This window comes from Vulpes vulpes, chromosome 9, assembly GCF_048418805.1.
Source record: "Vulpes vulpes isolate BD-2025 chromosome 9, VulVul3, whole genome shotgun sequence".
Classification (NCBI taxonomy): Eukaryota; Metazoa; Chordata; class Mammalia; order Carnivora; family Canidae; genus Vulpes; species Vulpes vulpes.
In genome coordinates, this window is record NC_132788.1 from 13,627,101 (window position 1) to 13,641,774 (window position 14,674).

Genomic DNA, 14,674 nt, shown 5'->3' on the forward strand with positions numbered 1-14,674 from the left:
AGGCCAGTAATTGAGATAAGATGCCCAGAAGAAAGTAAAGATTGTTCAAGTAGTGATGAATGTAGCAAATAAAATAATGTCACTGGTCAACATGCATATAGAGACAGATGCCCAAGAAGGAGATAAATAGGCAGGTCCCAGTGCAAGAGGAAGAGGTGGGCAGTTGCTCTGGATTTGAAAGTAGAAGCTTTGAGCCTAGAAGAGTTTACCAGAAATGCCATGGGGACTTGGCTGGAGCTGAGGGGAAAGTCCTTGGGCTGAACTCCCACTTAAGGAACTGGTAAAGTGGGCCCTACTTGGGAGGTGGAGTGGACAGGGAGATGAAGAAAACAAGAAGAAATTGTTTTTTCAGAATTAAAGAGTCCATAGCAAGCATTAGTTAACGGTATAAAATGCCGAAGAAGTATCACATAAGGAAGGGCCCACTGGGTTTGGTCATCAGAGTCATTGGCAGTTCTTTTTTTTTTAAAAAAAAAGATTTATTTATTTATTATTTATGATAGACACAGAGAGAGAGAGAGAGAGGCAGAGACACAGGAGGAGGGAGAAGCAGGCTCCATGCCAGGAACCCGACGTGGGACTCGATCCCGGGACTCCAGGATCGCGCCCTGGGCCAAAGGCAGGCGCCAAACCGCTGAGCCACCCAGGGATCCCCCATTGGCAGTCCTTTTTTTTTAAATTATTTTATTTTATTGAAATTCAGTTAATTAACATGTAGTATATTATTAGTTTCAGAGGTAGAGGTCAGTGATTCATCAGTTGCCTACAGTACCCAGTGCTCACCACATCATGTGCCCTCCTTAATGTCCATTACCCAGTTACCCCTAACCCCACCAATTACCCTCCAGCAACCCTCAGTTTGTTTCCTAGACTTAAGAGTCTCTCATGGTTTATCTCCCTCTCTGATTTTGTCTTATTTTATTTTTCCCACCCTTCCCCTGTGATCCTTTTTGCTTTTACTTCTTAAATTCCACATATGAGTGAGTTCATATGATAATTGCCTTTCTCTGACTGACTTATTTTGCTTAGCATACTACCCTCTAGTTCCAACCACATTGTTGCAAATGGCAAGATCTCTTTTTAATGGCTGAGTAGTATTCCATTGTATGTGTACGTGTGTGTCTGTGTGTGTGTGTGTGTGTGTGTGTGTGTGTGTACCACATCTTCCTTTATCCATTCATCTGTCAATGGATATCTGGGCTCTTTCCATAGTTTAGCTATTGTGGACATTGCTGCTATAAGCATTGGGGTGCAGGTGCCCCTTCGGATAACTGCATTCATATCTTTGGGTTAAATACCTAGTAGTACAATAGCTGGGTGGTAGGGTAGCTCTCATTGACAATTCTGTGACAGAACATCTTCAAAGGGTATGAACACAACCTGATTACAGCGGGTTAAACCCTGAAAAGATGTGTTATCTTATCAAACAATGTGTTAGTGTATTGTGGTCTCTTTATCTACACAGCACTTTGACAGTAAATCCAATAAAATTATTGGAACTGGGCAGCCCGAGTGGCTCAGTGATTTAGCACTGCCTTCAGTCCAGGGCCTGACCCTGGGGATCTGGGATCGAGTCCCACGTCAGGCTCCCTGCATGGAGCCTGCTTCTCCCTCTGCCTGTGTCTCTGCCTCTCTTTCTGTATGTGTCTCTGTGAATAAACAGATAAAATCTTTAAAAAAAATTATTGGAACCCTTCAGTGAAAATATTCCATGCATACCAAAGTTAAAAATAATTCGGTAGACTGTTACAGTGTATACTAAAATATTGCTTAATTTGTTAAGGAAAATTTTGTAAACATAAAAAATAATATGATCAAATGAATATAATATTAAGAAAATTTTTATTTTCCTCTGCCTCTTTTTCCTCTTCCACCATTTGGACACAGATAGATAGCATTCAACTAATTCAAGAGAAAATTATAAATATTTGAGATTGGGACACCTGGGTGACTCAGTGGTTGAGCATCTGTCTTTGGCTCAGGGTGATCCCAGGATTCCAGGATCAAGTCCCACATTGGGCTGCCTGTGAGGAGCCTGTTTCTCCCTCTGCCTCTGTCTCTGCCTCTGTCTCTGCCTCTCATGAATAAATAAATAAAATATTTAAATAAATAAATAAACAAACAAATAAATAAATATTCAAGATAGAAGCTGCATCATGTTGAGAAGTAAAGGAGATATTAATCAATTTGGATCCCAAACATAGCAAAGAAAATTTTGGGGAGAGGAAGATTGACTATGATTTAAAATGTATTTCTTGCTGCCCTCTTTTGTTAACCAGAAGAAACATATCAAACTAGAATGAAATGTATCCTGTTGCACAAAAAGGAATTCCATTTTTCACTTTATGGTTAAAATAATTTTATGTGTTTCATGTTTAATTTTGAACTGCATATTATGTGCGTTGATAAAGAAACCTTTCCTGTAGTTAAAATGGCTTTGTACTTTACACACATTGTTTGAATCTCATATGTAGAATAATAATGTGCATTCAAACTTACCCAGAAATAAGAATAAGTGTTTTAATAAATGATTTGGGGTGCTTTTTTTGCATATATAAATTAAGTGAAGATGAATGACATTTTCTGATTCTGAATCATTTATTGGGCAGCAAAAGAATGATTCTAATACATTCATTACCTTCACACAGAAGCATGGCTTTCCTCACCATAGAACCAACTCCTTAGATACACATTAGGGCTACATGCACAGTTTAAATTACTGAAAATTATTGAGGAAAATGTAACTAAAAAACTCCCTCCATATTAAAAAGAAAAGCCATAATCCTTTCTTAATAAAATTAGTGTGAATGGAAAAAATTTTGTTTCTGTTTTGAAAAATGGGGCTCTTAATTCACCGATAATGTTTCGTTGGAGGTTACAGGACTTTTCATTTTGTGTGTTACTTTTTAAAAGTGAATGTATAAGTTAAGATACATTTATTTTGTGACCTCAAGCAGCGGAAGAATGAGATCAAACTCTATTATCATCCTATATTGGACCTGATCTTATTTATGTATAATAATTTTGTTTCTATCATGGCCAGAACAAAATAGATCACCCATTTTATTTTTTACACTACATGTATAACACTAAAGATAGTACACGTACAAAAGTTGATTAAGATCAAGTCAAATGCATTTATTTTGTAAGTGGCATTAGGATAAAATGTATATAGAACACCCTGGTGAAAACAAAATAGTTTTGAGTTTCGCATTAACAACCTTGAAGAAATTTATTGTCTTATTGTCTCATCACCAAAATCCCTAGAATAACAGTCTTGCTTCCAAATATGCAAAACTGTCCTAGGTCTAAAGTGGCCTCTTCTTCTCTACAGTAAAAATCATCCTACCATGTGTGGTCGTAAGTGGATAAAAACACAGAAGTTTAAGTCTGAAACCCTCGCATATAAAAATGTTAAAAAAAGAACCCAGTTTAAGTTTGAACCTACAAATTTCAATCACATTGAATTACAACCCAGATTTTATGCCTTCCCTAAAAAGAATGATTTCGATCATAATATTACCAAGGTTTTTAGTACCATCCATTATTCATGTCTTGACAAATTACTTGTGAGATATAGCTGGGAAATTAGAATGTATGTTCCCGGGTCAGGCACAGGTGTGATTTATGAAAGTCTAATTTTACAGTTTGTTCAACTGCCTTCATACAACACAGTTTAAAAAAACAAAAAAAAAACCCAAATATTTTGATTTGTTTCCAATTTAAATACCAATTTAGGCTGCTCTATAATTCAAAGTAACAAAGTAGTTGAAAAATGATTCTCATTTATGGCTGGGATTTGATAGGACATTCTCTTTTATATCATACATGCATATTTATATACATAATAACTGTCTAATATCAAATGATATTTTAAAAACTCAGACCCCAAATCCATTATTATTTGGCTTGTACCATGATTTCTGAAACTGAGTCATATCTATATTTACTTTGTTTATTTTGTCCAAACATTTTTCCTTCTTTACCAGGACTATAGTATAAGTGGTAAAACTCATTGTGTTCAACTTATTTTTATACCGCAAAAAATAATTATTTCATTTTAAAGGAATACATAGATGTGACCCCATTAAAGAAAAAATAGGTTTAGTGCCTTTTCTCTTTTTCTCTAAAATATCAACATATTGAGTGACCACATGTCCTGGTTGCAAGAAGAGTCTCATGTTCTACCCATTGGCCTGGCCAATAGCCTCTTCTGTCATTTTGTAGTGTCTTGGTGTGGACAATAAATTACCCAGCTACCCTTTCAATACATAATTTGCCTAAATTCACTTAATTTTATGATGCTACATTTTAAACATTTATATAATACGCGTAATTACTTCTAAACTTAATAAAGACTGCCATGAATGTGAAATTACCACCATCATCTTACAAATACAGAATTCATCCCAGTGGTGACTAAGGGTCAAAATGAACACCTTTTGTGGTTGCATACATCTTTCTGGCAAGAAACTAGCAATGTAATTAAATCAACCTCTATAGCCAGAAAGAAAAAGAATTTTGCATCTGAAGAGCCATTTATTACCTGCTTATTACTCTGTAGCCAGAATCTAATCATCAGCCCTTTTAAGAGATGGACAAATTACATTGCCAAACCCAAATTGCTATTTGAGGTAAGTAACCTGATTTGAATGGATTCTGATGATTCTCTAAAGAGAAGAGGAAAGGGAAAAAAATGAAATATTTTCCTTATAGTATTTTAAGGTGCCCTTTACAATTGCCCAATCTTTTCTAAAGTATTTAGATTTTTTTTTTTAGAGATTTTATTTATTTATTCATGAGAGACACAGAGAGAGGCAGAGACAGGCAAAGGGAGAAGCACACTCCCTGCAGGGAACCTGATGTGGCATTTGATCCCAGGATCCCAAGATCACAACCTGAGCCTAAGGCAGACACTCAACCACTAAGCCACCCAGGTGCCCCAGTATGTAGATTTTTAGAACTTTCATAGTGTCATGTTATGTCTAACAGAAAAAGGATATAGGAAATACACTCATTCAAATAAATATTGAATACCTACTCTAAATAAAAACCCCATCCCACAGTCAATATGCCCCTGCTCTTTCAACTGGAGGGTGACCTCAATTACCAGAGTTGACTGTATGAAGTCGAGACCCTGATGGACCACATCACCCCTCTAGTGGAATGATAGATTTGGGGGCCCCTGTAGAGATTTCTGATTTAGTTGCTCTCGTGTGGGACCCAAGAATCTGCATTTTAAATAACAATCCCTAATAATTAATGAACAGGTTGCCATTTAGGAAGCATCATCCTAATGGTATAAAAGCCTTTGAGCATGTTGACCTTGCTCAGCTTTTTTGTATCAAAATGCATAACAGCAGAGATAGGAAGCATAAAAGCTGAACAAGCAAACAATAAATTAATAAAATGTGAATCGAGGCATTGCCGTGTGAAAAAAATTCACCAGCTCAGCAAACTTTTGCTGGATATTCATAGTCTTCACTTTTGAAGTAGATGGTGACAGCCTCCAAGGGTGAGGAGCTGGGATCTTGAAAGCTGTGCTGTGGGCTAGATAGTTAAGGGGGGAATGGAACCACTGCCTTACCGTAACAAGCAGAGTTGTAGCCTGTGACTTTGAATTTGCAACAGGCCCTTTCAGCTTCATTTTTGGACAAAGAGGCGTTGTAGTCATAATTAAAATAGCTCTTAATGAGAGTGACTGTGTGGGCAGGAACAAAGAAGAGAGAATAATTTTCTATGCGTAACATTTCCAAAATGCCATTGCTATGTAGGAGAAACATTTATGTGTTTGTAAAATGCACTGGCTTTCTCAGAATCCAAGAAATCACAGATTTAGATGGATTTTTTTAAGGGTCATCTGTTCTACCCCTAATCCTCATCTACCCACCACCATACATGAAACATAGCAAATAAATTCAGAAGGAATTTGATTAAAGCAGACCTCTTTGATAATCAGAGCTAATATATCTCTCCAAAACTCTACTTCGTGCGTCAAGAAAAACTACTTGTTATTATCAACTATTGTGACTGTGGATTATACATCGACTCAAATATGCTGAGAAAACTGATTTTTAAAGCAAGTGTTTATTAAGTACATACCCTATGTTAGTTGCTTTATAGGGAGTGTCTTATTAGATTCTTATGAAGTTGGTGTTATTTAGACAGATAAAGAAATTTAGAGATACTAAGTTACTTAATTGAAATCTCACCGTTAACATTAAATTCAAAACCAGGTCTGTCTGACTCCAAGACAGAAGCAGAAATGCCATACAAACATTTGGAATGATGGTCCAAATGTGCCTAAAAGAAAAAAAGAAGTCTGAAATCATCAAACAATTCATAAATTAGCTGATGGACTTCTAGAGTCAGACAAATGCAATTTGAAGTCCTACTTCTATCATGTGTAGGACCTTTGGCAAAGATCTGAGCCTCTCTGTGCTCTATGATTTATAAAATAGAAATAAAATTTCATAGAATTCTTATTAAAACCCTTGGTACAGCACCTAGTGGTGTGGTATCTGACAAGTACATGGCACTCCAAACTAGAAAAGAAGTACTTCTTTGCTAGACTGTAGTGATATAAGAAAGTTCCACATTCATTTTGGGTCAGTGGAATTCAGGATGTACGTATCTCAGATGGAGTTAAGCCTGTGGCATATTGTGAACATCATGTGAAATACACGTGAAGTGTACCTGTGTATCATGGCTAAACATCAATACTGTGGGTGGCAAGAAAGGGTAAATAAAGTAAATCAGTGCATCTTTGTCCCATTAACCTCCAGATTAGGGAATTTAGAGATAGAGATTATGAGACAGAGACTTCTCAATCTAGTCTAATATTCTGGTTGTTAACTAGCTAAATCTGAGATCCTAATAAATGAAATAATTTGACCAAAAGCCATGTTGGAAGTCAGTATTAGGGGTTAGTTCCAAAACAAGAATAAAGCTGTGTAGTTCCTGGTCCAGTGCCATACCTTCTATTTTCCTTTTTCTTATAACAAATATACATTGGTTTGGCAGTTTTTTGCCCAGGATCTTTAAAATACTTTAAGCACTCTATTCTAAGAAAATAACCCCAAATGGGTCAGACTTGGGAGAGGATGGGAAGACCAAATGCATGAAGAAATACTCTGAATACTCATTTTTTGGAAAAATTCTCATTTTTTTAATAAAAGCCTCCTTTAAAAAATACTCATATTTTCTACAATGGCACAAAATCTGAAGAACCACAATAACCACCCACCCTGTCCTATTCTAGAAGTCTTTTCTCAAGAACATTTTCTCAAATGTTAGCATCTCTGTGGTCCCCATCCTAACCATTCTATTAAATTGGTCTCCAACTCTTATCCTCGCCCTTCTCCTGCTTTTTTTTTTTCACATAACAGATACCACTTTTCAACATACACACAATTTACTTATTTTGTGTTTATCAACCAGCTCTTCACAAGGGCATAAGTCTCAAAAAGGCATACATTTTTGTTCCTTTTTCACTGATGTTATTTCACATCACCTAGAACAACCCAGTAAGAAAGAGTTCAGTGATGTTTGTGGAAGGAAGGAATGATCTCCAAAACTAGGAGACTAGATTAGTAAATTAGGGTATGATATTTTATTCTACTTGTTTAAAGTGGTCATGAAATTTAGAAAACAAATGTAAAAAATCTAGAATATGCCATTAAGTGAATAAAAACGACATTCAAGTTCAAATAAACACTTGGGAAGGGGAGACCATGTAAAACTGTGTGTTGGAAAAAAAGAGAGGGAAAAAGGGAAATGCATAAAGAAAGTAGATTTTTTTGGTTTTGTTTTTCATTTTTAAATATATCTCATTGCATTTGAGAGCTATTGCCAGGTATAGAGAAAGGGCAGTGAGAAGAGAAAGAACTGTGATCGTGAACGTTCTGTCCTTGTGACCTTGGGATGCCGTGGCCCATACTCCCTGTCTGAATCCTTGGCATCTTTATCTAAAATGAAGATAGAACTTTTTAGCCAAGGAGCATATCAGGGCTTAGTTTACCCCTTACTTCCAGAAACATGTGATTTGAAGAATTGGCTCAGGAATCGCAAGTTAAGTAGTTTCACTTTAGCCAAAGATTCAGTTTTGTTCCCATTCCCCTTCTCCATCCGTAGTAGTCCATCCTGATCTCCCAAATTCCCTTTGCGGGTATCCACGTCTGTCGGTCCTGTAGCTGTTTTTCACCACTCCTCTCTGCCAACATCCTCCTACTCTTGTCTTGGTCCCAGGCTCACTCCTTGTTTAGCTTCTGTCTCCAGTTTGTGCGTGGGAGCTCCCCTGAACAAATAAAGTCACGGCGTGGAGCAAGTTCAAGGCCAGAGAAGTCCAGAGCGGCTGAGGACACTCGACTAGTCTCTCCTCACCCTACCTTTCCCTGCATCTTAAGACCCGTGCCCACACCTACTGCTCTCCATCAACCTTTCTGCAGCAACCTCGGGGTGGTTCCCTCCTACACTTCATGTTTCTGCAAAACAGGGCTAGTGCTTTTCTTGCTTGTGGCATTTGCACACCCCCAGTGATGCTTCACACGCAGATATCCTCGCCTGTCCCCTTCCCGATTCCCAACAACCACGGTTCTTTATTTCTCTCTTTGCAGTAAGCTTATTGCTCCTCATTATCTCCACTAGAGAAGACAAGACTTCCTTATAATCTTCATGTCAGCTGCTCAATCCCCAGGTTCATGTAATTTTAGAATGCAAATGAATCTTTAAAAGCCACCTAGTGAGGGGCGCCTGGGTGGCTCAGTGGATTAAGGATCCAACTCTTGATTTAGGCTCAGGTCATGATCGCAGGGTCATGAGTGAAACTCCCATTACCACTCCATCAATACATTGATTGCTAGGTGCATGATAGCTGTTTGGGAAATATTTGCCATCAATAAATACTGAAAAATCAGTCGCTGCATACCAAGTTTTTGGTCATCTTTTATTCATATATATTTATAAAAATCAATGAGTAATCATGGATAAGGCTGGCCTTGAGAAGGCATTGAGGTAAAACTGAAAAATCTGATTTCAAATTAACACAGCTGACATAGGGAGGAAAAAAAGATAAGTTACACAGAATGAGCAGAAATTGGCTAAAATTACAATGAAAAGATTACATAGAAATAATAATATCTTCTACCACTAAGAACTGTTAAATAATGGAAGGTTGCTAAGGAAAGCAGAAAAATGACAGTACTTGAGGTTAGCAACGTATCTGGTATGATTCATTGGGTGATTAAGTTAGGCTTTCTTCGATGGTGTAAAATAGAATAAGTATGTTAAATAGTTCCTCCTCCAAGAGTCTGGGAAAGGTTAGATTTCCATTTCATTAGAAAATGTGAACTGATTATAAGGAGCAAGCCCCTAACCTGTGTTAAAATTGCTAACATAGCCACCTTAACACTACCCCAGAGATGATAACTGTATTAGCTTTTTGCCAGGACAGCTGATTTTTTTAATGATAATTTTTAATCATCATTTTTTTTAATTCCAGGCTTGTAAATTTTATAGTTCCCAATGGTATGTGGTAAACTACAAATATGAACAATATTCTGGAGACATCCGACAGTTACCCCGGTAAGAACCTATCAAGGTAGTACCCCTTGGGTTTTTCCATGTATAAAATATGTTCTCTGTTTAAGTTCTACCATTGTTTACAAATACATGTATGTTAATCTAGTGTCATGGTATATTTTACAAAATTTAAAAATAAGAGTCACGATAGAACATTTTGTTCAACGACGTACATTTTCTTGTATACACACAGAATCGATTGTGAGGTGTAAATTATTCTTATTTAATTTTTGAACAAAGTCTTAAAGTATCATTATATCATCCTTTTGTGAGTTGTCATTTCAATATCAGATATAACAGGGCTAGAAAAAGAACAGTTTGGACCAAAACATTTTTCTGACTATATTCTGTATTTAGCATTCAGATTTGCCACTGGTTTCATGTTTTTTCACATCGTGATATCAAAAGTCATGAAAATAAACAACTTCTACAGAAGTGATATATGTTTAAGAACAGCAAAAAGGGAAAAATAAACAGCTATTTTTTTGTGTGTGTGGACTGTGGGGAAATAGAGTGTTTAGGAGAGGATGTCTTTATTCTGCGCCCATTCAAATGTCACCTTCACAGACAAGCTCCCCTGACCTACTACCTGAACTACAGTTGTCACTTATTCAGTGTCTGTGTCTCCCAGGAAAGCAAAAATCCCCAAAGGACAGGGACTTATTCTTGCTGAATCCCCTGCAGGCTAGGAGAATGCCTGGCCCATGGTCAGTGTGCAATAATTACTTAGTGGATAAGTAAACTAACTGAATACAAATTTTGAAATACATCACTTCTGGGTGGATTGGAGTGCTCAAATTCAAAGAACTGCAATGAATTGGAATCTCCTAATGCGTTGGGTCATCCAACTAAAATGATGCAAATAACCCAGAAAAAATATTTATGACAATCAAAAGTGAAGTTGTCAGTAACATTTTCCTCAAGCAATGATGTTGAGAAGATACACATCACATCTAACTTTTTAGTGGATATGTGGTTTAGATTTGGGCACGATTGGCCCAGATATCCTGAGCCCCCAGAAACAACTGTTCCAGACTCAGATACTTGAAAGGGTTGCTCTCAGCTCTCAAAAGTAGAATTGGAAGGAGCTATGGAATAGCTCAGAGAAGGTGCCATCTGAGCTCGATCTGCAGGAACAGTAGCTACCAGCACCGTGATCTTCAGAAAGGATTTCCCAGGGGAAGGAGCAAGAACAGATGCCCTGACTTGGGAACCAGCGTGGTCTCTTGAGCAGAATGAAGCTGGAATTGAGGGTTAGAAGAGCTGTAAGCTGAAACCAGAGAAGGAGACAAGGGGCCTGGTGGGCCCCAGAAAAGAGCTTGGATTCATTCTCACCACCACAGAAGCCTGAGGAAATTTTAACCTACAGTGTGATGTGATCCCGTTTCCTTCTTTAAAAGATCACTTGAACTACTCTAAGGAGAATGGGATTGTAGCAGTGAGTAAAGAAAGAAGAAGAAGAAGAAGAAGAAGAAGAAGAAGAAGAAGAAGAAGAAGAAGAAGAAAAGGAGGAGGAGGAGGAGGACAACGACGACGACGACGACGAGGAGGAGGAGGAAGAAGGAGGGGTGGAGGGAAAAGAGGCCATTTATTTTTCAGTTGCATTACAAAGTAAAGAGCAAAACAATGTTCCCCCAAAACAGCAAACTTTTTTTGCAAACCAGTGAACATTAACTTTTACCAAATCGCTGAACATCCTTTTAAATCCAGGTCACTCCTGATAGATAGCCTCCTGTAACTTCGTGTTGGCAAGGTCCCACTGCATGCTGGGCTTTCATGAGTAATTGCTATATTTGGGATGTCCGTGCAGTAGTCACACTGTTTGTAGGCACAACTGAAAAACAAAGCATTTTTTAACGTTGAGACTTCCTCTTTCTAAAAAAACTGTTCTGAGAAGCAGTTGCGGTGTGGAAGCTGTGTCCCAGCGGTTGGAAGACCTCATGGGAAGTGAGATACTGTAGAAAGAGACATTTAACTGCCCTTCCAAGTATGTGCTTTCCTGCTGACATCAGGTCTGTTGAAATCTTTAGTGGCTTTCTCCCCACACACCTTTCTTTATGTCCATGATGCCACCAAGCAAAATACATAAATGAAAGATTTCGCCTTCATGGTATGGAAACAGTGAGAACAGGGCCTGGATGTCATCCTTGAATTAGAATTCTCATGGGGCATGAGAAAAAATGCACGAGAAGCAAGATTAAGGTAACCAAAATATTGTTGAGAATTTCCCTTAATTAACTGAAGGAAGTTGATACCAAGAAGGGGAAGAGTAACCCTGCCACAAAGTAGGAGATTTTAATGAACTATGTGTATTCAGAGTGAAAATCAGAAGTTCTAGAATATAATTCTCACACATCCCCTGAACTAATGAAGACTGTTAACACTGAAGAGAAAAATTATTTTTGAAATGATGTTACAAAGCTAAGCACTCCCCATTAAAGACTACACATATTTAGGTCAGTAGCGGAAACAGATAATTTCCTTGGCCTTCAGAGGCTATTAGAAGTAAATCATGTTCATGCCTCCTGGATTAGAAGAATTCTCCTATGTCTGCTACCAATTTAAACTGATCATTTCTTTTTAAGGGTTGCTGAGGCTCCAAAATAAAAATGTGCAATTACGGTAGACTGAAAAGAGGAGTGCGTGTTTATCTCCCTAATTCTTATTCTTAAATTTGAAATTGTGTTATTATTAACTCTTAAGAACCTCACTTTTTTTTAAGTGTCTGTTCATAGGAAGATACTGGAGAGAAACATTATTTCAGGCTAGAGTATAAAATGTAAGCCTTCACAATAAAAATCAGCACTGAACTTGGGATTCCCAGGAGACAAGAATGATAAAAAGTTATGATGTCAGAAGAGCCAAGAATATACTGCAGGGAAAGGACAGTCTCTTCAATAAATGGTGTTGAGAAAACTGGACAGACATGTACAAAAGCTTGGAACCTGACCCTATCGTACACTATCCACAAAAGTTAACTCAAAATGGATTAAAGACTTGACTGTTATACCTGAAACCATAAAACTCCTGGAAGGAAACAAGAGAGAAGCTCCTTGACAACTGTCTTGGCAATGATTTTTTTTTTTTGATCCAACTGCATTCAAACAAAAATAAACATGTGGAACTACATCTAACTCAAAAGCTTCTGCATGGCAAAGGAAATCCATCAATGTAATGAAAAGGTAACCCAGTGAATGGAGAAAATATCTGCAAATCATATATCTGATAAGAGGTTAATATCCAAACAAGGCAATATACAAGCAAGGCATACAACTCAATAGCAAAAAATAAATAAATAAATAAAACAATCCAATTTAAAAATGAGCAGAGGATCTGAATAGACATTTTTCCAAGGAAGACAGGCAGTGGCCAACGAGTACATGAAAAGTACTTATCATTGGGAAATACAAATATTCATCAGGAAAATACAGATCAAAGCCGCAGTGAGGTATCACCTCACACCTATTACAGAGGCTAGTATCAAAAAGACAAAAATAAGTTGTAATGAGGACATGTCAAGAGGGGAACCCTCATGAACTATTGGTGGGAGTACAAACTGGTGCGGCCACTAAAATTGCACCCTCAAAAATTTAAAAATAGAACTACCGTATGGCCTAGCAACTCCACTTCTGCGTATTTATCCAAAGAAAATAAAATGCAAATTCGAAAAGATATGTGCACCCCTGTGTTCACTGTAGCATTATTGACAATAGCCAAGACATGGAAATAATCTAAATGTCCATCAATGAGTGAATGGATAAAGAAAAGGTGAGATATTTAGATAAATAAATAGATCTATCAATCACTGAGGAGCATGGCCACAATTGTGATCCATAGTTTCCAAGAACAGATGCCTGCCAGATTGGTGTTTTGTAAGAAAGAGTAAGTCCCGTTGGCAGAAGAGAATAGAATAAGAAATTCAGAAAGGGATAGAATAGTGTCAAGGTGAAAGGCACTAACAGGAAATAATTAGCATATAGCATAGGAACACCCCTGAACCAGATGTTCACAAAGACATCTTCAAGTTTGTCTCTGCTGCCTCTCCCTCAGTTTTTCCGTACACATTCCTCTATCTTTCACTTGGGATGTTTTATTAATACTCCCTTTACTGCCTTGCCATCGTTTTAAGAATTTTGGAACACTCATGTTCCCTTCCCTGCAGACAAAATACTTGGAGTCATTGCTCTGAAATCAGCCGTAGGAATCTGCCTCTGAATCTCAGGCAATGTGTTGCGTTTTATGGGATGAGGAAGAGAGCAGAGGGTTGTGTTCAGGGGCTTTTGCCAATCAAATGGAAAGGTGAAAAGGTCTACTCCTACTTCAGGAATGTCAAGATGTTTGTTAAAGAGAAAAGGGGTATTTTGGGTAGGACAGGAAAAATTTCCCAGCAGTCCTAAAATAGCACTGTCATCTGCTACTGGCTCTGCTTTTGCATAAACTTGACCCTAACCCAAAGAGGCAGAGCAAGTTAACATTAAGGGCAATGGGCACAGATATGCTTAAGTATCTATAAGGCTGTGTAAGAAGAAGAAAAGGGTACAGGTACCCCTACGATCCTTTGAAAGAGAACAATGGCTTCAATCTTACTTAACACACTTATTAAAGATGGTTTGAATTAACTTATCCTACATACAAGAAGTAGCATTTTGGAAATAGGACTTCTCATCGCACCTCTTGCACTGTGTGTTTTTGTGAGTAGCTGTTACAGATTTCATTTTCTTCTCAATACAACAGCAAGACTAGACTAGACTGGAGTTCTAGGGTTTGTGTACAAATGTCTGATTACACACATACATAATTTAATAAAAAGCAGTGTGCTTCTTAGTACATATTTAGACTTCGCTACAAACGTTCTGCTATCTTGGTAGAGATTTTTGAACTTCTTTGAACTTGCAGATAAGTCATGGATGAAGAAGGTTGTATTATGTATTTATGAATATGTTTCTGGAATTTAGAATAATGCATACCCATTCGAGCAAATTCATTTACATCAATGCACAAATGTTTATTCCATGCTTACCATGTGCCAGAACCTATGGAGGAGACAATCTTAAAATAACACATTTCCTACCACCCTTCCTTCAAGCCTCTGGCT

At 37.5% G+C, this 14,674-nt stretch overlaps 1 protein-coding gene across 30 annotated transcripts in view; it reads left to right on the top strand.

Moving 5' to 3' along the window:
- Positions 1–14,674, top strand: part of DOCK10 (dedicator of cytokinesis 10) — a 259,737-nt gene that overhangs the window by 132,702 nt on the left and 112,361 nt on the right. For all 30 annotated transcript variants that reach the window (XM_072719383.1, XM_072719388.1, XM_072719401.1 and 27 more), the window contains exon 4: positions 9,500–9,582. In XM_072719383.1, coding sequence (XP_072575484.1) covers positions 9,500–9,582 — 83 coding nt within the window. The remainder of the gene's footprint in view (positions 1–9,499; positions 9,583–14,674) is intronic.